Genomic DNA, 27,545 nt, shown 5'->3' with positions numbered 1-27,545 from the left:
TCTTTCTGTTATGAAATTATTTTTCGCTAGTCTATTTTTTTCTTTATGCACGCCGTTAGTTTCATTAAAATAATACATTTTTCATTACGTGATTCCACCAGTACTTTTAATAATAATAGATGCATACGTTTTTGAAAAATATATTTAGAAAAATGTTTGTATTTTTGCCACAGTTAACCTATTTCATTCTTCCATTTATTTCCTGAAATGTACTTAAATTCAACTTCATTGATCAGGAGCATGTAGCTACAGTGCAGTGGTTTCACAGTATTGCAGCATTGTGTACAATCAACTTCAGCATGCGTTCTTTAGATACAATTATTAACTATCTTTATCTGATTGCATTTTTTAGGTCCGTAGAGAGTACAGGAAATTCTTCCGTGCAAACGCAGGAAGGAAAATATATGAATTTATAATTCAGAGAATTGTAAGTATAAATATGACTGTTGCTATTTCTTCTATCACACTGTAATAGAGGGCAATTCTATATCAGACCCTAATTAGTGCAACCATCCTATATAATAAAATGCACCTCCAACATTCTGAAGCTGACTGCATGGCTGAGGCATTCCTGCTCTCTGTATCCATCTCCTGAATTGACATCACGTACTTCTGGGTTCGTCACAAGCAGAAGTGACCAACCACACGAGGTTTCTCGGCTTCAGAATGTTGGAGGTGCATTCTATTAAATAGGATTGGTCAGTTCTTTGAAGCACAGCCAGAGCTCAGCGTCCTGCACAGTAACGCTCAGACACCAGAGGAAGAGAGGGGGGCCTGACACCATAGTGGGGGGGGGGGGGGGGGGAGGTATCTCTGTCACACACACTCTCTCTCTCTCTCACAGTCAATGTCTTTCTCTCTCTCACTCTCACTCTCACACACTCTATGTCTCACACTGTATCACATTCACTCTCTATGTGTCACACGGTCACTCACACACTCTCTTGGTCTCATACACTCAGTCTCACAGAGAGTCTGTGTCTCACACACACTCTCTCGCACACACTGTATCTGTGTGAAACACACACTCTCTCTCTCGCACTGTGTCTCACATACGCACTTGCACACACTCTCATTCTCACACACACACTCTCTCTCTCTCACAGACACACTCACACCGAGACTCACTCTCTCTCTCACACACACTCGCACATTCACTCTCTCTCACACACACAGTCACTCTCACATACACTCTCTCAAACATACACACTCAGAGGAAAACCTTGCTAGCGCCCGTTTCATTTGTGTCAGAAACGGGCCTTTTTTTACTAGTATTCTATAAAGGAATGTAGACACCCACATTCCTTTATGGAATACCAGGTATGTATGCACCTAAAAGATAGGAACAGGGAAGAATCAAACTCCACAGCGCACAGAAGGAAACAGTACAAATGACCAATAGAACCACACAGTCCCCAGTGGTGTTCAGCTGACTTTAATTATTAGTTATCTTCTACAATGACTCGACTCGGACCATGTGGCTAGATTGCCTGCATCAAAGTCTGGCATCCTGTCTGAGTAATGACAACTAAGCGCTGAGATATATTGATAAGTCTAAAATAAAAGAGAATGCGTACGGTATGCCGAACCTTTGTTTGCAGGTTTGATATCTGAAGATTTCCAATACACAATATTTTTCTTGGTTACCACTGGGTTAGCATGGAGGCCCTTACCCACCACCACCTTCTGTGGTAAAAGGGGCCTCAGCACGCATCAAAAACGCATGCTGATGCCAGCACAGCCCCCTTTTGCCGCAGCTTCTTAAAAGGACCCCCTTATTCAGTTAAGTGTTGAATATGTCACTTAACCAGAGAAGGGACAACTAGATGCATAAAACCAGATATGCAATACTGGTGCTCGGACATGGCCCGACATTGAATATCCAAAGATAATGCCTGGGGTGTCCAAAGAACGCTCACTACCACCCCACTGTCTTTAATGCTGGCAATATTGGTACCTTGTAGTGTTCCGGCCTGCACTTCCAATTTGGTAACACTGGCACCCAAATTCTCTGATTTCTTATTCTGTTCTTCCAATTTAGCTACCTTTATTTTAGAAATAACAACCACATATTCCTTTATTCAAGAGGGGCCATCCCCCTAGGGAGAAGCACCCCATTTGAAGGGGGATCCTATAAAATAACATGATAGGAGGAATCTCAGATTTGTGATTGGTTGTCAGAGGTTCTGCCCTATTTTTGTATAATGCTATGGTTTAAATCGAAACCCAGGAAAACTACCTCTAAATGTAACTGAGCTATATGACATTAAGACTTTAGTAGAAGATCAGTGCAAGTTGAAGGTACAGGCCTTCAAAATAGTCCCAGAGTATACAGGTATCTCTCAACAACACAAATCCTTTTCCACCTTATGGTTTAAATAAAATAAGTGAAGGGCATCTCTGTATTTATGATCCTTTCCAAAGTCCTGAATAGCATTCTTATCTTTCTTCTAATTTAGGGGCCGTTTACTAAAGTGTGTTAAGCAGTTAAGGGGTAATGCTATAACAGTGCACCTGATAAGAGCCTATTCTATGAAGAAAAGTATGTGTTTACCTTTCTGTTTCGAATACTAGCATAGCAGGGAAAATATATGTCTATATTTTAAGTAACTGTGACTGTTTGCACCAGCCATAGAGCTGATGCAAATGCTCACGCCTAGATTGCCAAGAAATGCTTTGTCCAGACACCACCCATGTGTAATGCCCACCTCAAACTATGCAGCACACACAAAAAAAAAAGAACAGAAAAAAATCCCTTCAGAATGAGGAACCAACTATTCAAAGAGTAGGGACGGGCAATGGGTATCACAAACCACAACAGACCAAAAATGATTGAACAACAGATGTTTATTCGTGAAGCACCAACAATACTCTTTGGATAGTTGGCACCTCAAACTATGCACCATGGCATTTAGATGCCAGGTTATAGAATGGTGTGTAGCAGAATATTAGTATTTACACGCGTATCTGCACATATGCATTTTTCTCCCAGATTCTATATAACACAACTTCAGTTGTGTGAGCAAATCCGATCCTATTCTGGATTTGCACATGCAACTTAATTAGTTAACTACTACTACTACCAGGGGCGTAGCTACGGGTGGGCCTGGGTGGGCCCAGGCCCACCCAATTCCAGCCCAGGCCCGCCCAGCGCCAGCTCCCATTGCCGGCCACTGCTGCTTTTTCTGATGAGCAGCAGGGCCGGCGCCCGGCGCTACAAAAAGAAGAAGCGCTCAGCTGACTGAGCTGAGCGCCAACGCGTCGCTAAGGACAAGAAAAAATGTTTTTAAAAAAACGCGGCACTGCACGCAGCCTCGAAGCATTGGCTGCTGGCTCTGTGCAGGCTCCTCCCGTCTCTTACATCACTGCCCCTGTAGCGAAGCAGGGGCAGTGACGTAAGAGACGGAAGGAACCTGCAGAGCCAGCAGCCAATGCTTCGAGGCTGCGTGCAGTGCCGCGTTTTTTTTTTTTAACCATTTTTTCTTCGTCGGGTTAGCGACGCGTTGGCGCTCAGCTCAGTCAGCTGAGCGCTTCTTTTTGTAGCGCCGGCCCTGCTGCTCATCAGGAAAAGCAGCAGTGGCCGGCAATGGGAGCTGGGGCTGGTGGGCCTGAATGGGAGAGGGAAAATGGATGGCAGGATGGGGAGAAAGAGGGAAAACAGATGGCAGGATGGGGAGAAAGAGGGAAAACAGATGGGAGGATGGCAGAGAAAGAGGGAAAACAGATGGCAGGATGGGGAGAAAGAGGGAAAATGGAAGGATGGGGAGAGAAAGAGGGAAAACAGATGGCAGGATGGCAGAGAAAGAGGGAAAATGGAAGGATGGGGAGAGAAAGAGGGAAAACAGATGGCAGGATGGGGAGAAAGAGGGAAAATGGAAGGATGGGGAGAGAAAGAGGGAAAACAGATGGCAGGATGGGGAGAAAGAGGGAAAATGGAAGGATGGGGAGAGAAAGAGGGAAAACAGATGGCAGGATGGGGAGAAAGAGGGAAAACAGAAGGATGGGGAGAGAAAGAGGGAAAACAGATGGGAGGATGGCAGAGAAAGAGGGAAAATGGAAGGATGTGGAGAGAAAGAGGGAAAACAGATGGGAGGATGGCAGAGAAAGAGGGGAGATGGATGAAAGGATGCAGAGAAAAAGGGGAGAGTGGAAGGATGTGGAGAGAGAAGGGACACTGAACAGAAAAGGGTAGAGAGATAGACACTGGTTAGAAGGAGGGAGAGAGACATTAGATGGAAGGATCAGGAGAGAGGGTAGATGGCTGGAAGGATGGGGAGAGAAAGAGGGAAGACGCTGGATGGAAGGGTAGGGAGAAAGAGGTGACACTGGATGGAAGGATGCAGAAAGAAAGAGGGGAGACTACTGGAAGGATGGGGAGAGAGAGGGGAGACACTGGAAGGATGGGGAGAGAAAGAGGAGAGCTGCTGCATGGAAAGGGGGAGTAGTGAAAGATTGGAGAATAAGAGGAAGGGGCATGGGGAGAACAAGGGTGAGAAAAAGATGAAAAGCCATAAGTAGATGAAGGAAATTAAAGAATGGATAGTAAGAATGAATTAAATCTGGACACAGAGAGAGGCAGAAAAATATTGAAGAAAGCAAAGAAAAAGGAGAGAAAAATGAGAAATGGCCAGGAAACCCTGGCAGAAGAGTCAAGCGAAAACGAAGGAAAGCAGAATCTAGAGACTGGGAGCAACACAATGAGAAAAAGTAAATGGCCATACAACAAAGGTAAAGAAAATAATTTTATTTTTAATTTAGGATAAAGTAATATGGTGTTAATAAAGTTTCAGAGACCAATACTTCCTTCCTTAGGTCAGGAGAGGATACCGTAACAGCATTATACTGACCTGAGGCAGGAGGTTTTGGCCTCTGAAAGCTCACTGAAAAGGATTAGGCTATTAAATAAATTGTCTGAAATCGGATGCACTGAAAAGCAGCACTTTACCCTGTGTGACAAATGTATCTGAGTGTGACTACATTTTGCTGGGGGGGGGGGGGGGGGGGTACAGAGAAAATTTTGTGCCCACCCACTTTGGGTTCAGGCCCACCCAAAATTGGCAGTCTGGCTACGCCACTGACTACTACAAATCATTTCTATAGCGCTACCAGTCGTACGCAGTGCTTCACATGAAGAAAAGATAGTCCCTGCTCAAAAGAGCTTACAATCTAAATCAGGACAGACAGACAGGACAAATAAGGGATAAGGATAGGACAGGCCAATAGGACACATAGGGAAAAGGGACTATTGAAGAGAGGAAGACAAGATAAGGATACGAGCAGGTGACAAGCCATGAATTAAAAGCAGCATCAAACAGGTAGGCCTTTAGCCCAGATTTGAAGGCGGCCAGGGATGGAGCTTGATGTAATGGCTCAAGAAGTCTATTCCAGACATAAGGTTTGGCGAGATAAAAGGAACGGAGTCTGGAGTTAGCGATGGAGGAGAAGGGTGCAATTAGGAGAGATTTGCCTAGTGAACGGAGTTCCTGGGAAGGAGTGTAGGGAGAGATGAGGTTGGAGAGGTAGTGGGTGCAGCAGAGTGAATGCACTTATAGGTTAATAAGAGGAGCTTGAACTGTATACGGAAATGGATAGGGAGCCAGTGAAGTGACTTCAGAAGAGGGCTGATATGGGCATAACGACATAGTTAAGAAGCCAATCAGCACCAATAATTGCCATAACAAGCAATTATTAACACTAATTTACATTAATTAGAATTTCTTTACACAACTGTCTAAGCGTATTCTGTAATGTGATGCACATAAAACATAGTAACATAGTAGATGACGGCAGAAAAAGACCCGCACGGTCCATCCAGTCTGCCCAACAAGATAAACTCATGTGTATACCTTAACTTGATTTGTACCTGTCTTTTTCAGGGCATAGACCGTATAAGTCTGCCCAGCACTATCCCCTCCTCCCAACCACCAGCCCCGCCTCCCACCACCGGCTCTGGTACAGACCATATAAGTCTGCCCAGCACTATTCCCCGCCTCCCAACCACCAGTCCCGCCTCCCACCACTGGATCTGGCACAGACCGTATAAGTTTGCCCACCACTATCTTCGCCTCCCCACCACCAACCCCTCTTCCCCCCACCGGCTCCACCACCCAATTTCGGCTAAGCTTCTGAGGATCCATTCCTTCTGCACAGGATTCCTTTATGTATATCCCACGCATGTTTGAATTCCGTTACAGTTTTCTTCTCCACCACCTCCCGCGGGAGGGCATTCCAAGCATCCACCACTCTCTCTGTGAAAAAAATACTTCCTGACATTTTTCTTGAGTCTGCCCCCCTTCAATCTCATTTCATGTCCTCTCGTTCTACCGCCTTCCCCTCTCCGGAAAAGATTTGTTTGCGGATTAATACCTTTCAAATATTTGAACGTCTGTATCATATCACCCCTGTTCCTCCTTTCCTCCAGGGTATACATGTTCAGGTCAGCAAGTCTCTCCTCATACGTCTTGGAACGCAAATACCATACCATTCTCGTAGCTTTTCTTTGCACCGCTTCAATTTTTTTTACATCTTTAGCAAGGTACGGCCTCCAAAACTGAACACAATACTCCAGGTGGGGCCTCACCAATGACTTGTACAGGGGCATCAACACTTCCTTTCTTCTGCTGGTCACACCTATCTCTATACAGCCTAGCAACCTTCTCGCTACGACCACCGCCTTGTCACACTGTTTCGTCGCCTTCAGATCCTCGGATACTATCACCCCAAGATCCCTCTCCCCCTCAGTACATATCAGACTCTCACCGCCTAACACATACGTCTCTCGTGGGTTTCTACTCCCTAGGTGCATCACTTTGCATTTCTTCGCATTGAATTTTAATTGCCAAACCTTAGACCATTCTTCTAGCTTCCGCAAATCTTTTTTCATGTTTTCCACTCCCTCCCGGGTGTCCACTCTGTTACAAATCTTAGTATCATCCGCAAATAGGCAAACTTTACCTTCTAACCCTTCGGCAATGTCACTCACAAATATATTGAACAGAATCGGCACCAGCACCGATCCCTGAGGCACTCCACTACTCACCTTTCCCTCCTCTGAGTGAACTCCATTTACCACAACCCTCTGTCGTCTGTCCGTCAACCAGTTCCTAATCCAGTTCACCACTTCAGGACCTATCTTCAGCCCATCAAGTTTATTTAAGAGCCTCCTGTGGGGAACCGTGTCAAAAGCTTTGCTAAAATCTAAGTAGATTACGTCTATAGCATGTCGATGATTCAATTCTGCAGTTACCCAATCAAAGAATTCAATGAGATTCGTTTGGCACGATTTCCCTCTGGTAAAACCATGTTGTCTCGGATCTTGCAACTTATTGGTTTCCAGGAAATTCACTATCCTTTCCTTTAGCATCGCTTCCATTACTTTCCCAATAACCGAGGTAAGGCTTACCGGCCTGTAGTTTCCAGCTTCTTCCCTATCGCCACTTTTGTGAAGAGGGACCACATCCACCGTTCTCCAATCCCTCGGAACCTCTCCCGTCTCCAAGAATTTATTAAACAAATTTTTAAGAGGACCCGCCAGAACCTCTCTGAGCTCCCTCAATATTCTGGGGTGGATCCCGTCCGGTCCCATGGCTTTGTCCACCTTTAGCTTTCCAAGTTGTTCATACACACTCTCTTCTATGAACGGTGCTGTATCCACTCCATTCTCAAATGTACTTTTGCCAGACCCTCATGGTCCTTCTCCAGGATTTTCTTCAGTGAAAACAGAACAAAAGTATCTATTTAGCAAATTGGCTTTTTCTTCATCATTATCTACATAGCGGTTCGCAGTATCTTTTAGTCTCACAATTCCCTTTTTAGTCATTCTCCTTTCACTAATATACCTGAAGAAATTTTTGTCGCTCCCTCCTTACATTTCTAGCCATTTGTTCTTCTGCTTGCGCCTTCACCAGACGTACCTCTCTCTTGGCTTCTTTCAGTTTCATCCAGTATTCCTCACTGTGTTCCTCTTCTTAAGTTTTTCTATATGTCAGGAACGCCAATTCTTTAGCCTTTATTTTCTCAGCCACTTGCTTGGAGAACCATATCGGTTTCCTTTTTCTCTTGCTTTCATTTACTCTCCTTACATAAAGGTCTGCAGCCCTATTTATTACTTCTTTCAGCCTGGACCACTGTCCTTCCACTTCTTGTATGTCCTCCCAGCCCATCAGCTCATTCCTCAGGTATTCCTCCATTTTACTAAAGTCAGCATGCTTGAAATCCAGGACTTTGAGTTTAGAGAGGCCGCCCTCCACTTCAGCTGTTATATCAAACCAAACCGTTTGATGGTCACTGCTTCTAAGTCACATAGTTGAAAAGGAGTTGTGACTGTGGGCATGGAATGGATGGCTTGTGGGCATTTTTAAAATCTATGCACGTGGCTATAAAATACACCCGGTCCGTGTTCAAGTTATGTGTCAGCATTTACACCAAGTTTTATTTGGTGTAACTGCACTTGACTAAATTTAGATGCATGGACGGGTGCTCGGCATATTCTATCAACCGCGTGGAAATTTAGGCATATTCTATAAAGCATGCCTAAATTTAGGTGTATTTTATATACTACACCTAGGTGTATTTTTTTTAGGTGTGATATATTGAATCTAGCCCTATATGCCAGTATTCTGGTCAATTTAACACATTCTTGGTGTTTAAAAATATGCGCATTGTTATAGAATTACTCTCCAAATACATGAATCATTAGATGCTGTTACTGCACAAGTGTGCATGAATCCAACAGCTTACTGAACAGGCAAGACAGTACACTCTAGTTCATACACTAAATATATGTCATGTTATGGAGTGGGAGCTGGGTGGGTAATGAATGGAGAATGGGCTCTGATTGTATACATAAGTACATAAGTATTGCCATACTGGGACAGACCAAAGGTCCATCAAGCTCAGCATCCTGTTTCCAACAGTGGCCAATCCAGGTCACAAATACCTGGCAAGATCCCAAAAAAGTACAAAACATTTTATACTGCTTATCCCAGAAATAGTGGATTTTCCCCAAGTCCATTTAATAATGGCTTATTGACTTTTCCTTTAGGAAGCCATCCAAACCTTTTTTAAGCTCTGCTAAGTTAACCGCCCCTACCACATTCTCTGGCAACGAATTCCAGAGTTTAATTACACCTTGAGTGAAGAAAAATTTCCTCTGATTCGTTTTAAATTTACTACATTGTAGCTTCATCGCACGCCCCCTAGTCCTAGTATTTTTGGAAAGCGTAAACAGACGCTTCACATCTACCCGTTCAGCTCCACTCATTATTTTATAGACCTCTATCATATCTCCCCTCAGCCGCCTTTTCTCCAAGCTGAAGAGCCCTAGCCGCTTTAGCCGTTCCTCATAGGGAAGTCGTCCCATCCCCTTTATCATTTTCGTCGCCCTTCTCTGTACCTTTTCTAATTCCACTATATCTTTTTTGAGATGCGGCAACCAGAATTGAACACAATATTTGAGGTTCTATTGCTCATTACTCATGTTTGATTTATTGTTACTGTACACTGCCTTGAGTGAATTCCTTCAAAAAGGCAGTAGATAAATCCTAATAAATAAATAGATACACAATTACCATGGGCCCACACATTAAAAACTAACCTTAATTCCTCCAGATCTATCTTTGATCCTTACCCATCCTCCCAAATAGGTTTCAGAACCTCCTCCCTGCTTCCAAAGAACTTTTAGATCCCCCTCTCATTCTCCACATCCCCTGCTCCTCTACTGGCACTTACTAGGGGTGTTCCTTATGGGTTAGTGGGGAAGGGGGCAGGAAGAAAACTTTGATGCTCTTGCCTTCCATCATCGCCAGATCAGGTGCAAAATGGTGGTTTTGACCTTTAGTATGAGACTACCACAAGGGGTCGGAGCTGCAGTTTTGCACCCAGCCTGATGACGAGGCAAGAATGAAGTTGGCGTCTGTCCCCCACTAACCCGTCAGGACACCACTGGTAAGTGTCAGGGTTTTGGAAGAGGCTCTTCAAGCTCACTGGAGGGGGGGGGGGAAGTGAGAGAAGGGTCAAGACACTCTTCAGGGGTGAGACAGAGTCAGGATTCAGATCACAGGGGATTTAGACTTTTTTTTTTTTTTAATGCTTGGAGCCACAGTACAGTAACTGCATCGTCAGAATAGATGCACTTACTGTGTTGCCGATGCATTTGTCATATGGGACTAGATTCTATAAATTGCGCTTAAACTATCTGTGCCGAAAACACCCCACTTAAGGGGTATTCTATAAGCCATGCCTAACGTTTGACGCAATTTATAGAATAATGTGTAAACGGAGAGGTCGCACGTAAATTTAGGTGCTGCCATTTGCACCAGTGAAAACATGGTGCAAATGCCCGCGCCTAAATGTATGCATGGAGCACCCATATTCTATAATTACACGTGTAACTCAAAACCATGCTCCCGATCTGCACCGAAATGCCCATGACCCTCCCATTTCCACTCCCCCTTTCCAAGCTACGCATAAATTTTAAGTGTAGATTCTGCACCTAAATTTATGAGCATTGATCCTATTAAATCTAATTAGTGCCAATAATTGCTTGTTAAAAAACCAATTATTGGCACTGATTGGCTTGTTATTCTTTCACTTGTTGGTTTTGTCTGTGTCCTTGAGCACAGGTTTTGGACTCAGCGCCCTCATACTTGTGCTTTGTCAGCACTCAAAGCTCCTTTGGCATTCAGCAGAGGACTCATTTATTGACCCCTGAAGAAAGCTGTCCGCCGAAACACGGACCGTGTAGGGTCCCAATAAATTTGTTTGGAGCTCTTACTTCTGTGTTTGGGCTGGTCATTTCGACTTGGTTCTCTTCCACCCTCTGTTTGCTTTGCTTGCGTTATTGTGGAAGGAGTGGATCCCCCTTTCTTCTCTTTTGCTTCCATTCTGTTATATTGCACACGCAAATCAAGGGCATGTCTCAATATGCACACACAATTTTTGGCGACTTTTATAGAATCAGGGGTATGGTGTTTGCACTGTGCAGTAAATGCCAGGCAGATACTAGGAATGTCCCCAACAGTTACTGCACAGGCTTTGCACTTATGTGTTAAACTTTGCTCCTAAAACATGGTAAGAACAAAAGCGTATCATACTTTAATAAAAATGTACCTTAATTTAATTTTAAAACTTGTATTCTGTATTTTTGCTTCAGTAGAAACATACAAGGTGATTACAAACACAGAAGAAACAACTAGAAATCAAATAAATTTTACAATTACAGGGATTCATTAAAAAACCAACCCTAGCTTCTCAGCTCATCCCTCATTCTCCAGGTGGGCTGCATAAGTGGTTCTAGCCAAATATAAATGAGCCTCTGTGCTGATGGAAGATTTTTTTTGTGTCATGTCCTTAGAGTTGCTGTTGGGTTGGCAGCATTGCTCACTCTTTTTCCTCTGCCCAGTTCCAGTTAGCAACTTCAGGAAACCTGCATATCAGGAAGGAGATAAAGCATGAATATGGCAGTGAAGCCGAAAATGTATAATCAGATTCCAAGCTAAGGGCTTCTTTTATCAACCCACACAGCAATTCTGACGGAGCCCATTCAAAGTGAATGGGCTTTGTCGGCATTACCACACCGGGAACTACTAGCACAGGCCCTAGGTTTGCAAGGTATACACAGACTCCAAAATGTGTTGATTTTTACCTGTTCTCCAAAAGACATTACACGATGTGATACCCACAAGCCAGCCTTCTCTGGATTAACTCCTACATTCTGGCATGCACTGCTTGAAAGGTTCCGCTTAACACAAGACTATCTCTACTTCAGAAAGCAGGTGAAAGCTTGGCTCTTCAACCAGGCCTTTAATGGAAGAAGTAACTAACTTGTTAGTCTCACTCACACACACAAGGAGTGACACGGGCTACACATACTGCAACAGGACATGTTTGTCCACGCCTACTCTAGCTGGGATAATATTTAACTACGTCTCTGTCCTCATGTGCACCTTTCTTTAAATTAGTCACCTTATTTTCTAACTCCTCTTACTCTCTTACTTATCTATATGTTCCATCTTTGCTTATACCCTACACTGTCAATTAAAGTGTTCTATTACATATTGTGTTGACATTGTAAGTAGTATACTATGCCATACTTCGTATTATTTGAATATTTTTACTTCTGTAATTGTCTGTTGCTCATGTTTGATTTATTCTTACTGTACACTGCCTTGAGCGAATTCCTTCAAAAAGGCGGTAAATAAATCCTAATAAATAAATAGGATACAGTTATTTCATTTACTGAATTAGATGAAGAACGTTCTGTAGAATATTGTTCCAAGTTCTAAATTGGACCTACGGTAACTTCATCTGTGGTTTTTGACATTCTAAAACAAATATGGTATTCATATTTTTGTGCTTGAAATATCAAATTGAAAACCAAGAGATTAGAGAACTTAACATAACTTCAAACTATAGCAGTCAATACTGAAGACCCTTCTCCAGGAAGACAATCAGATGTGCAAATGTAGACGTTAAGGATTCAGAAGCAAAGAATCTTCATCGTAGCCAATTATTAATAAACAAAATGTGTTCCTTTTATAATGTTAATCGCTGTTTTATATATAAAGAGATTTACTCGCGGTATTTAGAATACGCTTAGACGTAATTGCCTAGAGTGTGTTAATTTTAAGTGCCGTATATAAAATCAGCCCCTTTTTGCATGGCCATTAGTGCATGAGCACTTATCAACACTATATTCTAGGCAACAAGGGCTCGTGTTCTAATCCTGCACTAATTTGTTAGTATGCGGCAGTGTAATTGCACTAACCAATTAGTACAGTATGGGACCCTTTTACAAAGGTGCGTAAGTGCCTACGCACGTTCAGTGCATTTCAAATTAGCATTACTGCCCAGCTACCACGTGCCCCAGGTGGTAATTCTGAATTCAGCACGAGCCAAAAATGTGGTAGAAATATTTTCTATTTTCTACCGCAGGGCACCTACCTGACAGTGTTTGGTAGCTGGTTTGCGCTGCATGCTTACTGCCTGGGTAGCATGTGAGACCTTTCTGCTAAGTCAATGGGTGGCGGTAAGATCTTAGGTTAAAAATGGACGTGCGCTGGTTTTCATTTTGCTTCACGCCCATTTTCTGGCCCATTAAAATAATCCCTTTTTTCCAAACACGGTACAGTAAGGGACTGGCAAGTGCCAAAAACACGTGCCCAAACTGCCCAGGCGAGTTTTTGGCATGTCTTTGTAAAAGGGCCCCTAAATGCCTATTCTTCGGCTCCAACACTAAAAAATAAAATATATTTTTTTGCATGTGGAAAGCACACGCCAATCCCAAAACCACCAAGGGACGCCTGAGCACTTACTGCATCTCAGTAAAAAAAGACCCTGCATGTTGTACCACGAAAATTCAAAACCATGTTGCTATCCACACAAAATACTCTTTAAATACTGAGTTAGACTATAATCGCTGCTGTTTGTTTTTGTTCTCTGAGAAATTGATGGTAGCTGTGTTATGTTAGGTTGGGGTAATATCCATAGTAACATAGTAGATGACGGCAGAAAAAGACCTGCATGGTCCATCTAGTCTGCCCAACAAGATAAACTCACATGTGCCATTTTTTGTGTATACCTTACCTTGATTTGTACCTGTCTTTTTCAGGGCACAGACCATATAAGTCTGCCCAGCACTATCCCCGCCTCCCAACCACCAGCCCCGCCTCCCACCACCGGCTCTGGCACAGACTGTATAAGTCTGCCCAGCACTATCCCCACCTCCCAACCACCAGCCCTGCCTCCTACCACCGGCTAAGTATTTGTATGGAAACAAATCACTACTCAAGTGAGCTCTAAGTGGCAGTAGTTGTCAGTGCTTATTAATTGAAATTCAGGAGTTTGTTAAAAGTGGGCCTGAAGATTGTTGGGAAGAGTTGGATATTTTCAGTTCTACAAATGACAGACTGCCTTTCAAGGTGGTTTATGAGTTCAGATGACTAACAAAATGCTATTTACATTTGAACTTAGATACAGAAGTACTTTCTGGACATGAAGACCAAGATGCCTTCACTATCACCAATAGACCAGAACTGGCCTGCAAGGCCTTACCACTTCTTGGATTCTACTGATAAAGAAATGAAAAGGATTTTCCATTTGTGGAGGGTACCTTTTACACATCTTTTTCTTCTGAAAAGTAAAATTGTTTACAGAGGTCATTTAGTAAAGGTTAGTGTAATAATGCCATTATTACATGTTTTCTGCTGCTGGATCCACTGCATAAAATGGGCCCCAGAATGGATAATGCACAATAATGGCATTGGTGCGCACTAAACTTTAGTAAATGTCCCCCTTAGTTTGAATGCTCCCATTGAATTAGTTTACTTAGGGTCCTGTTTCTTCCGGATGATTTTTAAGCCCTGCTTAAGGTTATCTTTTGTGGTCTTTTCACTTTGGCGTACAACAGATCTTGAACAGACCAGCCTCATCTGTATTTGGAAAATGAATCTAAAGTATACTGCTGTTTTCCGTCAGCTTTCAATTAGCAGGAACTTTAATTTGTATCCCTTTAAGGGTTTTTTATGCTTTAGTTCAGGATCAAGTCTCATTTTAATAGCATGTACAATCTCTCTTGAGTACAAGTTCTGAATGCATAATGTCTGTGGAGGTGCAATCCCCTCGAAAGAAAATTACTAAGTGTGTCTGGCTGCTAGCCAGCAGCTGGGAGGAATGGTGGTTTAAATAAGACAACTGGGTATATTGATGTGAGTGGGAAAGAATAATACTGTAATGACTGACAGGGGATGTCATTGGGGGGCCAGCGCTGCGTAACCCTAGTAGCGCTCTATAAATGTTAAGTAGTAGTAGTAGTAGTAGAAAATAAAAGCATCTGCCTTACTGAGAACATGGTCTTTGGTTGCCTACACCCTCACCAGGACCCGTTGACTCAGGGTGTATCCTTCCCGGCATAATGGGCAGAGGTTGTGATCAGGAGGGTTCCGGGGAGGAGAGAGAGAGTAAACCTCCCATGAGTGGAACAGGGAGAGACCTGTTTGAGCCAGGAGATGGTTGAGAGAGAGAGAGAGGATAGACGGGGAGATTCAGTCCTGCACACAGTCTGGCAGCTGGAGAAAATCCCAGCAGGACACTTGTCTGACCCAGGGAGCAGGCAAGTCACAACCCCGGGTTGTCCTGCCAGGTAGGATGGCTGTAGGAAATTAAGGAAATACAGGGGATATAAGAGTAACTGAACCAGAGATGAGGGACTGTTCAACTGTTTAGTGCCCCGGGGATTCCCCCGAGGGAGAGAAGAGTGATAATTATTACAACTGACCTGGATGTTAAGTGTTCCTGTTTGAAGTTTCAATTGTAAAAGTTCAAGAGCTTGAAAAAAAAAACTACTGGAGTGAGAGTGGATTCTTTTTTGGGACTGTGTCAAGTGAACCTGGTGATGGCTAGTAGCCCCACAGCCTACCGGGATTGAGCCTGGCACAGACTTTATTTTTTATACGCCCTGGTCCAGGTGCCTGACCCAAAGAGCATAGCTGGCATCCAGGAGTCTGGACGGGACCAGGGTTACAGAAGAAATCGCAAAAATCTTTCCAGTTCTTTGAGATTGTATAATATACTTGCCATCATCTTAGGTACCAAAGATGTGTCTGATTACCATAATTAAAAATCCCTGTAATTCTCAGACAAGAGTATTTTTTTCTTGCTTTTCAGGTTCATATACCTGTAAGTCTTTTAAATTTTATTGTTGTGAATGACTGTGACAGTATTGTATTTTTTTCTTTTACACATTTAACAAATACTTATAGAGTTTGTTGACTTCAGCTTTTTTCTTGGCTTTCGTTCTTTTTAATTTTTTTTTTTTTAAATTTTCTGAGGTCTCTCCCCTAGTAGAGGCCGACCAAATTTTGGTTTTGGTTTTAGCACCGAAACCAGCCTGAAATCCGGGTTTGAATTTCTGCCAAAAATGCCTGTGCATTTTCAGCTGAAACTGAGACTCACCTCCCACTCAATCTCCCCCCCCCCCCCCCCACTCAGCCACCCATCCACCCATAGGCCCTACCTTTGCATGCCCTGGTTATTCTCCCTCCCCTACTTCAGTGGTCTAGTGGTGTCTTTCAGGCAAGAACAATACCCAGTTGCTCTTGCCCCCATTGTTTCTTCAGCCAAAATGGCTGCCAGGACTTCCCACAGTAGCCTTACGAGACTTCTGCAGGAGATCCCAACTGACATTTTGAAACTGGAACCAGCATAAGCAGGAGTAACTTGCTGTGGAAAGATATCTTGACATTGGTAATGACTCTGCAAGCAATTGTAAAAAGAGCAGTTAGTTGGTCACCAGTGTTGATGTCTGCTTCAGTTGTGTAGATTCTGTAGTAGACCAGATGGAGTAGAATCTTGCATGAAGTGAATTTGGTAAATGCTGGGTAATGGAAGAACAAACACGACATGCAATCTTGCAAGCATTTGTACCAAGCGCATTAGTTGGTCTGTCACTTATACAGTGATCTTATGCACCAGTCTGTTAATGAATTATTACTTTTTTCAATACTGTGTATTTTTAGTGTAAGAAATACCGAGACCAGTTCACAGACCAAAAGAAGCTGATCTATGAAGAGAAACTGGAAGCAAGTGAACTGTTCAAGGACAAGAAAGCATTGTATCCAACCAGGTAATATAGGCTGCTCTGTGTGGTGAATTTTCTAAAGTTGTTTTAATGCCTGTAAAGAAAATTAGCTACCGAGAAACAACAAGGCAGAGGGGCGGCAAAATTCAATGCCATGTTTTGCCCTATAGGCTGCATCGGGCAAAAAGACCAATGCTGTGTGTGAAAGGATTCATCACAGAGGTAGACAGCATACACTTCTCTGAGATTGAGTGTTCTACCTCTGTGATGAATCCTTTCACATGTACCACATAGGTCTTTTTGCCCCTGATGCAGCTCATAGGCCAAAACATGGCTATTATCAGTCTGCTATCTGTTCTCCATCTTAAAAAATTAAGTTTGGCAAAAAAGTATGTTTGTTGGCATGAACACACAGACTATTACAGCATAGCATGCATAAACTTAGCTTAATAAATGCTGGCTTGACAACCCCACATTTCAACTGCTGATTTTCAACGGGGCCCGATACGTTTCATCCACTACTTTCTTCGGTTCCAAGAGACGTTTAGCTAGCTCGAAACCGACACCCTTGATGCTATGATACAACTGAATGGTTCTTGATGAAGCCAAGTAGTGGGTGAAACGTATCGGGCCCCGTTGAAAATCAGCAGTTGAAATGTGAGGTTGTCAAGCCAGCATTTATTAAGCTAAGTTTATGCATGCTGTAGCTTGGAAAATTTGTCACTCAGTTATTCCTAAAATTTATGCTCTAAATATGGGCAGCTGGGAGTGAAAAGTGGAGGGAAAATTTACCCCATGAAAGAAATTAGGTCACGGACACAAAATCTCTTGTAGATAACGGTGTCTTCTTGATCAGACCTCGGCGGGAGCCTTGGTTTCTGAGGGTATTTCCCACTCTTTTCATTTCTTTATCCTACACAACCCTTTGGATTGTGTTTGGCTGTTTTTCAGTTCTCTGCAGTATTAGCTTACCTGATTAGGATTAACAGCCCATACTGTTTCTTTGCTATAAAATTGCCCCATGTATATTGCACTACCCCCACAATAGTAAGAATTGAGTAAGCTATTCACAGACATTTCAGTTTAAGTGCTTTCCAGCCTCAGGCGGCTGTATTTAAGTAATTATAGAATTTACTGCCAGTTAACATTTCACTTTGAGGAGTTGAAGATCTGAGGCAAAGACATTCATTGTGACCATGGGGAAGTCAAATCCTCCTCTGCCCCAGGTACAAAATTGTGATCCCACTAGGTACAGTGGGCATATAATATATGTAAACCTGTTTTGTTGTAACACAGAAAGGCAATATATCAAACCTTTGACCGCTTTACCCTTCAGTCAGGACAGAGCAGTAATTACCAATCTATTTCTTGTCCAAAAGAGATTATTGCTGTTACAAATTCTTATGTTTAAAGGAATTTTTGAACAGTATTTTGTATGAGACTTTCTAAAAGAAAGCAATATGCAGATTGACTTCTTCAGTGAAATAATGACTTTTCTAGGGGCCTTTAACTCCCTTTTGGACCTATTTACTGAACTGTGGGGCCCATTTACTACGTCGCATAGGCACCTACACGTGTCCAACGCGTGTCAGTTTGGAATTACAACCCGGCTACCGCATAGCCCAGATGGTAATTTAATTTTTTACACGCGTTCACTACATGCGCCAGAAAATAATTTTTATTTTCTGGCGTGTGGTGCTACTAGGTGGTAAAAGACATTCTACGCACGTAGACCATTACAGCTCGGTTAATGCGTGAGATCTTACTGCTAAGTCAATGGGTGGCGGTAAGGTCTGAGACCCAAAATGGACGCACGCCAATTTTCATTTTGCCGCACATCCATTTTCGGCCAAAATTTTAAAAAAGGCATTTTTTACAGGTTCGCTGAAAAATGGATATGCGCGCGTCCAAAACATGCGCTTACACTAGCACAGGCCATTTTTCACCATAGTAAAAGGACCCCTGCATTAGCTGTTAACAGTTAACATGGATGGGGGCATGGAACGAATGGGTAGGGACTGCGCCTTACAGGTAACAAGGAGACACTTAACTGTTAATACAGCACAGTTAATACTACCTGAATAGGTTTAGCTAACTGTATCATGTTATCAGCATGCAGTTAACACATATTGAAAAATGTTTCTGTGCATTAACTAAATAGGAAACTGTTGGGAACGCTCCCAGCAGTTCATGCAGAGGGTTTGCAATTAATGCACAGGAACTGCAAAATCTGGTTTTTTTAAAAATTTTTATTTATGAGTTATTAAATTTACATTTATGCAATAATACATAGATACACACTTCACACATTAAAGTATTAACTAGATATCTCAAAAAGGCAAAAACATCCTCTTATTTAGTCCACAAATATTGACCCAAGATCTAGGAAGTTAAAAAGAAGGTAAAAGAAAAAAAAATAAAGAGTAGATAGAACCTTCAGTGTCACAGCCAGGATAAGCGCTAGCAATCAAGGAATTCACAGCAGTTATTCTTTAGTTGATATAAACTCAATTAACTTCCCTGGGTCAAAAAAAATGTAATTAACAGCATTCAAAGAAATATAACACTTGCAAGGAAACTTTACTATAAAGGATCCTCCTATTCGGAGAACCCTCTCTTTTAACGTCAAAAGCTGCTTTCTTCTTTGAGTCTCTCTACAAAAATCTGGAAATATCTGTATTTTTGATCCAAGAAAAGGAGAGTTCATGTGTCTGAAATAAAGTTTAAATATATTGTCCCGATCCAGTTGTAAAGCAAATGTAACCAGCAGTGTAGTTCTTTCAGTCACTACCTCCAGAGATTGCTCTAAAAATTCTGTCAAATTTACATCAGACTGGGGCTTTATAGGCAACTTACTCAGACCAGCTCCGGAGATATATTGTGTCCTGGTAATAGGCGGTAGTCCCTCAAGGGGAATACCTAATTCCTCTGAAAAATATTTTTTAAGCATGTCTAAGGCCGGAGTAAGGGGGGCTTTAGGAAAATTAAGAAATCGTAGATTATTGCCTCTTATCTGATTTTCTAGATATTCTATTTTTCGCTGCTGGAAGTTGCTATTTTTTATCAACATTAAAGTTGAGGAGTTCACTGCTACTAAATCTTTATCAAAAGTTTTCATTTTGGTCTTCTGTTCTGCAATTTCAGATTTTACTACTATTTGAGCTTGCTTTAGTTCAGTCACCTCTCCCCTCAATATACCTGAAATTTGCTGCAGGTTGGTATTCAAGCCTTGAATTGCTTCCCATAGTAAATCAAGTGTAACAGTCAGTGGTTTAGTCAACCCTCCAAGGTTCCACGGGGATTCGCCGGGCTTCCCTTCAGACAGGAAACCTGTCTGGGCTGTTGTTCTCACCGACGTTGAAGAAGCAACGGGGTCTCCAGCCGCGCCTGCAGGGGACCGACTTCCGGATTCTGCTAAGCGTTCCCTCGTCGTCTTCGCCTCAACCCCCGGTCTTGGGGGGACTGTTATCTGGGGGGGGCTCAACGAAATTCCCTCTGCGCTCCGGTCTCCAAGATCTCCCGGACCTCCCAAAGTGTTGCCTCCAGTTCCAAGCACTCGAAGGCCTGATTCCTGTAACGTCATCTGACGCAGCGGAGGGGGATCGACCTTGCCCGTGGAGACAGGCAAGCTAGACTTCCCTTTCCTCTTACCCATTTCGGGTTTGAGGAAGCTCAGTTGCGCAAATTTCGAGCAGGGTTCAGGAGCTCCCGCGGGTGCTTCTACTCACGCCGCCATCTTGGGTCTCAGGAACTGCAAAATCTTATCGTACATTAGTAAGGAGGCCTCAGTCATGTTGCTGAAATTAGAACTAAAAACTCTTGTTTTGTTTATAATTAGGACCATGTAGGACAGTTCAGTCATGTTAACACTGCACTTCTGTTTATTTTGACTAAAATCTGGCAAATTCTTACTTGGTTAAATTTGTTGTTTGGTGAATGATGCAGGTTTTTAGTGCAGTGAGCCTTGGCCAGCCAGAGCCAGTTTTAGACATGGTGGGGCAGAAATTAAGGAGGGGGCCCCTGATCTCCCTCCCCCCGCTCTCCCCACCTGCATTGCTACTACACGGTCCAAGCATCTCTTCCCCTTCTCCCCACCGCAGTCCATCTCCTTCCCTTCTCCTTGTGGTCTTCTTTAAAGTTTTTATTTCCCTTCTCAGAGGGGCCCCAGCACGGCAGCCATCCTCGCAAGCTCCCTCCAGCTGTCCCGAAGCTTTCCTTCTCTCCCATGATCTGCCCAGGTGGAAACAGGTAATTGCGCCAGAGGAGGACAGATCGTGGCAGAGAGGGAAAGCTTCAGGGCAGCCACAAGCAGCTTGTGAGAATGGCTGCTGTGCCGGGTCCCCTCTGACAAGAGAAATACATTTTTAAAGACGATTAGGAAGGGAGACAAACTGTGGTGGAGAGAAGAGATGCCTGGACCATGGGGCCCCCTGGAGCTGTGGGGCCCAGAGCAGCTGCCCTGTTTGCATCCACCACCCCCTAACGCTGGCCCTGTGGGCAGTGAAGGGACCACAAATTTGTTTATCTCAAAATAAGAGCAGTTTTAATGTCGGCTGGTTATTGTAGAAGGGTAAGAAATTGCATGCCGGTACAGCTTCCAGTCTCAGGCAGTGAGAGATACGTTATCATCCAAACGCACAGTGAGTTCCAGAAGCAGAGTTTGAACCAAGATCTCCAGCTTCCGAGTCTATTATTCAATCCAGTTTATATAAGTCACTTTCCTGTTTTGGGTAGATATGGTACATGTTCTAGATTGTCAGCATTTCCAAAGTATTCATGCCTGTTTGGGTGAGTGGCTTGCCACTGAGATATGATATAAAACACCTTCTTGTTCAGCCAATCAAATAAGAATAAAAAAAATCATTACGGAAAGGGAAATTTTTTTTCTTAAATATCCAGTTAAGGGGGGAAGTTATAAAAGTGGGCTACTGTTGAGACATGCAATTTCACTGTTAACTTTAGAGCCCCTTTTACAAAGATTGCTAGCGTTTTTTAGTGCATGCTAAAAATTAGTGTGCATGAAATGCTAAGATGCCCATTATATTCCTATGGACATCAGCATTTAGTGCACATTAATTTTTAGTGCTCATTAAAAACGCTGGTGCGCCTTTGCAAAAGACCCCGTTAGTTATTAGTAACTAACTATCACTGCATGAGTGAATGGTTAAATAGCACTTTTTAACCTGTTTTTGCTCAAATTTTTATTTTCACCCTTGGTTTCTGAAACAATTTTGGAACACTGAGCAAAAACAGGTTAATGGTAGCCCACGTTGATATCTACGCCCACCAGTGTTTAGAAAAAATTGCTAATGTGAGATATATATTTTGTGAACCTACACACTGGAAAGATTTTCTGGCTAAAAAGCTTTCCTCTCGGCAGTGAGATTGTTAGATAATGATAACATGATTCCCAGTGGGGTGGGTTTATAGGTGATTCAGTGATGTACCTAGCTTGGTTGCCACTGCCACCCAGGGTGGAGCACCACTCTCCCGTTCCATGCAGTAAGGGGGTGCATTGAGCAGTCAAGGGGCCCCAGTCTACTGGCATGCAGCTGTTGGCTCTGCCAGTCCCCTGTCCTGCAACAGGAAATTGACGTCAGAGGACTGGCAGAGCCAACAGCTGCTTCCAGTAGACTGTGGCTCCTTGACTGCTCGGTGCACTCCCTTACTGCCCGCCCCACCCCAAGGGTACACCACTGAGATGATTTATGATTGAGTTTGGCGCATTGTCTGCTTCAATTTTAATTATTTCTGGGTTTTTTTTTAATTTATTTGGAATTTTGCTCACACCTTTTCAGTAGTAGCTCAAGGTGAGTTAAAATCAGGTATACTGGGTATTTCCCTGTCCCTGGAGGGCTCACAGTCTTTGGGCCATGTTTACTAAGGTGCACTAGCGTTTTTAGCGCGTGCTGTGTAATATTGTGGGCACCTAGCGTGTTCTAAAAATGCTAATGCACCTCAGTAAACAGGGCCCCTAAGTTTATACCTGAGATAATGGAGGGTTAAGTGACTTGCCCAAGATCACAAGGAGAAGCAGTAGGATTTGAATCAGCCACCTCTGGATGTCAAGACTAGTGCTCTAACCGCTAGGCCACTCCTCCATATTGAGCCTCACTCCTAATTGTTTTATGTTGGATTCTCTCCCATGCATTTATTGGGGGTTTTATAGAGGGTTATTAACATGATGGGTTGTTTCTTGCTTGGTTTATGATATCGTTATATTATGTTTTTTCATGTTTGCCATCTCATTTTCTATACAAGTGGTACATCTTTTAGTAATTTATTATAAATTTTGTAAAAATAAAAACCTACTAGATCTTGCCACACAGTGGCATATCACAAAGTCATAAAAAAGTAAAATGAATCATCTCAACACTAGGTATATAAGTTAAAAAATGTAAAAACATTTTTCAAGTAAAAAATGTAAAATAAAAACACAAAGATAAGACCAGTGACAACCCCCCCCCCCCCCCAAAAAAAAAAAAGAAAGAAATAATTATAAACATAGGAATCAACAAGTGAGGAAAGCTTGAGGAGCACAGCTCATGGATGGAAAGAGAAGAGATTTTGGATTTACCTCACACCTTTTTCAGTTGTAGTTAAAGGCGAGTTTCATAGAGGTGCAGTAGGTATTTCCCTGTCCCCAAAGGGCTTACAAACTAAGGGACCCTTATACTAATCTGCAGTAGGCATTTACTGCATAGTAACAGCAAAGATTTCAGAGCAGTATGTGTAAATCCTGTGCAGTTAATGCAGAGGGCAAAACAATACCTGGGCTGATAGCATGTGTCCTATGTGCTATCAGCCCAAGCATGTAACACAGTGCCAGGACAGCTAGCTGGGGTGGCGCAAGTGGTTTGCGCCCATCCTCCCTATACAGCCCCCCCCCCATCTTATCCCACCAGATCACAGCTCCTACCCCCTAATGTAGTCCCCCAAGCTGGTCTCCCTAATACAACTCCCCCCCCCCCCCCTCAGTATGGCCCCTATCCAATCCTAGGAATAGTAGCATCGCAAGACTTCTGCTAAGGGTCATCAGTGCCAATTTGGATTCAGGCATAGGTGGTCGGTGGCCCAACTGTTTGGGGGGGCTAAAGGGGGCGGGGTTAGGGGTGGGCCATGGGCGGAGCTTAAATCCATAATTGTTTGACAACACACAGAAAAAAAATAAGTAAAAATAAAATAATCACAATTAGTACCTTTTATTAAATTTAGATATTAGATATGTATCATATAACAAAGAATAAAGTGGTTGCTCAAAGCATATTCTAAGCACAATCGCTGAACTGCAAAACACTATGCACAACTTTGTGCAAAAACACACTCAGAACCTTACTGTACCATAAATATTACACTAGGCAGACTCTAATACACCAATATACCACCCATACGGAAAATGCAGACCGTCAACAATATGAAACAAGGGATCATATCATCACAATTCTCATGTAGAGCCACAAAACACCCTTTTAGGGTGGATAGTGTTCACAATGAGCTCCTTTTATTAAAGACCATATGTAGATCCTTCAAGAGGTAGTGTGTCATGATTTAGGCTCTACACCCTTTCTGATGTTTTGGTGCCACCTCAATAAGCCCAACACACAATCTCTCCACTGCAAGACACTATACACAAACTTGTGCAAAAACACACTCATAGCCTTACCAAAACATAACAGCACTAATTCCAAGGACAGGACGAGCTACAACCTTATGCGTGGAAAGGCAGCACTATAATTACACCTGACTCTAAAACACCAGTACACAACCTAGTAAAACAAAACAAAAAGGGCTGCAAATACTACATGCTAGCAGAATACTGCATCTTGATCACACATGAAAAACACATGGCACAACAGATATGAAGGCAAAATACAAGAAGTCAGACTCAGCATGCAGCAATACTAGAAACATTGAAACTTACATGCAAAATATCACAGATGTACATTTCCAAAAGCTGACATATTCCAATTAATAAATTTTGAATAAAAAATGTTTTCTACCTTTGCTGTCTGAGCATTTAGTTTTTCTATTAGCTTTGGTCCCAGTGTCTTCTTTCCATTTGATATTTTTTTCTCTCACCATGTCCACCATCTTTCTGTGTCCTTATGCGTCCTGTCTACCACCCTATCCTTTCTCCAGTTTCAACATCTGCCCTCATAGTGTTCCAATCCAGCCCTTAAATTCAGCAGTTTTACCTCCATCCATATCCAGCATTTCTCCTCATTCCCCTCCCCTCCATTCATATGCATCTACTTCCTCTGTCTTCCCTCCCCTCCATGTCCAGCATTTCTCCTCTCTCCCTTCCCTTCCATCCGTGTGCATCTCCTTCCTTATCTTTCCTTCCCCCCATCCTTGTCCAACATTTTTCCTCTTCCCTGCCCTCCACTCCATCCATGTCCAGCATTTCTCCTCTCTTCCCTCCCCTCCATCCATGTGCATCTCCTTCCTGACTTCCCTCCCCTTCATCCATCCATGTCCAACAACTCTCCATTCTGCCCTGCCCTCTCCTCCATCCATCCACCCATATCCTGCAAATTTCCTTTCTCCCCTCCATCCATCCATCCATGTCCAACAACTCTCCATTCTCCCCTGCCCTCTCCTCCATCCATCCACCCATATCCTGCAAATTTCCTCTCTCCCCTCCATCCATGTCCAGGATCTTTCCATTCTCCCCTGCCCTCTCCTCCATCCATCTCCAGAAAATTTCCTGCCCCCTCCATCTATGCCCAGCAATTCTCCTCTCTCCCCTGCCCTCCCCTCCATCCATGTCCAGCAATTCTCCTCTCCCCTGCTCTGCCCTCCCCTCCTGTCCAGCGATTTCTTCTCTCTCCCTGCCCTCCATCCATCCATACATGACCAGCAATTCTCCTCTCCCCTGCCCTCCCCTCCTCTCCTCTCCCCTCCTGTCCTCTACAGCAGTCTGTTCTCTCCCCCTGCCATCGCCTTCTCTCCACATCCAGCGATTCTCCCTGACTCCCTCAGCTCCTCAACAGCCCTCCTCTCTGTTCCTTTCTTGCCCCCCCCCCCCCAACCCAACCCTTTTACTCTCTGTGGCAGGCTGCAACGCTTTTTGCAAGGCAGCTCTGGCTCTCCCTCCTTCCTTCCTTGGTTCCCGCTCTGGCTCCCCGATCAGCAGCCCCCCCTGCGCATCTTAACCTTTACTCTCCAACGTAGCAGCAACGTCAATCAATGAAGAAGAAGGCACAACAGCTAGCTCGCTTCCAGCTTCTCTCTTCACACAGTGTCCCGCCTACAGCGTCAGCGATGATGCATTTCCTGTTCCCGCGAGGGCGGGACACTGTGTGAAGAGAGAAGCTGGAAGCGAGCTGGCTGTTGTGCCTTCTTCTTCATTGATTGACATCGCTGCCACGTCGGAGAGTAAAGGTTAAAATGCACGGGGGGGGGGGGGGGGGGGCTGCTGATTGGGAGCCAGAGCGGGAACCAAGGTAGGAAGGAGGGAGAGCCAGAGCTGCCTCCCAAAAGCGCTGCGCTTGTGAGGGCAGCAGGGAAGTCGGAAGTCCACGATTGGGCTCCACAAGCCTCTTATACGGGGCGCCTATGGATTCAGGCATCAACGTGAATGGCAGTGGAGGGTTGCTGCTACCAGGGACAACTGCTCCACCAATGCTGACCCCCAGGTAAGGTTCAGGGGAGGGGAGGGCTGCAGGCTTTTGCTCTCAGGGGGTAGGGGGGTCTCGAAGGGGGCAAGGCTTGGTGTGCATAGGGGCATCAGACTGTCAAAAGGAGGCCTTCAGAGGGCTCTAGAATATATGTGGGAAGGATTGGGTGGAAGCTGTATCATGGGGGTGGGAGCTGTGATTGATCATATAGGGGGCTGTATAGGAGGGGTGGGAGCTGTGATCAGGGGAGGGTTTGGGAGCCCATCCGCCTCACTTCCAGTGACAGCATGTTGCACTACCGCACTACTAGTAGCACAACTGCACTTACCTCCTCCTCTTGAGAGGGTGGGAAGTTGAGCTGGGCTATCAGAATTTGTGATAGCTAGTGGGTGGAACCAATTATTGTTGCTAATTAGATCATTATTCAGTTAAGTTGCACGTGAAATTTTTGGCAACTTTTATAGAATTAGGGGATAAATGTGAAAGATTGATTAAGAAATCTTCTCTGCAAAACCTTCTACACTACACTGGACCCTTGCGGATCCAAATCATTTCCTCAGTTTACCATGATCTGTCACCTTCTTAACTAATGAAATTCATGTACATATTTTGGCTTTTTCTTCACTCTTTTTCTGGTTGTGGCAAATGAAGCACTTCACAGGTTGCTTAGTCTTGAGTTTTGTTCTAGCAAAGGGAATAAAATATATATTTATTCAGTTCTGGTTTCACTTTTTCTTTGTCTGAAAATATATGCTTTCATATGCTTACAAGATAACAATCTATGTTAATTGAATTGCATTTCAGATAAAATTATGTTGTTTTAATAGAATTTTCAACAGAATTAGAGGCTTGAAGGAGCTGTCTGTTCCTTGCCTTTTTCAGTGTGGCTTTGAAGATGAAACTAGAAGACACTTTTGTGCATGATTTATTTCTTGTGTGATATTCCCATTGTAGCTACACATCTCAGGCTGTGCTCTGCGGCAGATGGATGATGTAGTTGTCATGTTGTACTTGCAGTATAGCATAACTGATGCACAATGATGAGGCCTGTGCTTCAGTGACTGTAAAGGAAAAACGGGTGGAATTAGTATTTTCACATTGTCATCCAAGCATGCTGGTGTTGACACTGACACAGAGAAGTGCAGAAGCCTGATTGTTGAGGCATAGGACCAGCTGGCTCATTTCTTGTATGCAGAAAGAGGTGCTATCGTGTCTGTATAGAAGAAACCTGTGAGGTGTGGAGTAGAATTTTAAAAAGGACGTCCAACTGAGAATCTGTTCTTCCTCATCTGTACATCAGACATGGACGCCTGTGTCTCATGTATTTTACAACAGGATCTGCTGATATA

General features: G+C 43.5%; 1 protein-coding gene and 1 long non-coding RNA gene across 12 annotated transcripts in view; one reads left to right on the top strand and one right to left on the bottom strand.

The window, feature by feature from the left end:
• The window catches only part of MYO1B (myosin IB), a 429,756-nt gene that overhangs the window by 388,184 nt on the left and 14,027 nt on the right, over positions 1-27,545 (top strand). For all 11 annotated transcript variants that reach the window (XM_030208964.1, XM_030208970.1, XM_030208968.1 and 8 more), the window contains 3 exons: positions 353-427; positions 13,972-14,106; positions 16,515-16,621. In XM_030208964.1, coding sequence (XP_030064824.1) covers positions 353-427; positions 13,972-14,106; positions 16,515-16,621 — 317 coding nt within the window. The remainder of the gene's footprint in view (positions 1-352; positions 428-13,971; positions 14,107-16,514; positions 16,622-27,545) is intronic.
• Positions 18,182-23,419, bottom strand: LOC115473839. The gene is made up of 3 exons (XR_003942763.1): positions 23,409-23,419; positions 22,692-22,693; positions 18,182-18,261 (listed from the first exon to the last, which is right to left on the bottom strand). It is a non-coding gene; the product is annotated as an uncharacterized LOC115473839 (long non-coding RNA).

This window comes from Microcaecilia unicolor, chromosome 7 (genome assembly GCF_901765095.1).
Source record: "Microcaecilia unicolor chromosome 7, aMicUni1.1, whole genome shotgun sequence".
NCBI classification, from domain to species: Eukaryota; Metazoa; Chordata; class Amphibia; order Gymnophiona; family Siphonopidae; genus Microcaecilia; species Microcaecilia unicolor.
This window is presented reverse-complemented; position numbering and strand designations above follow the sequence as displayed.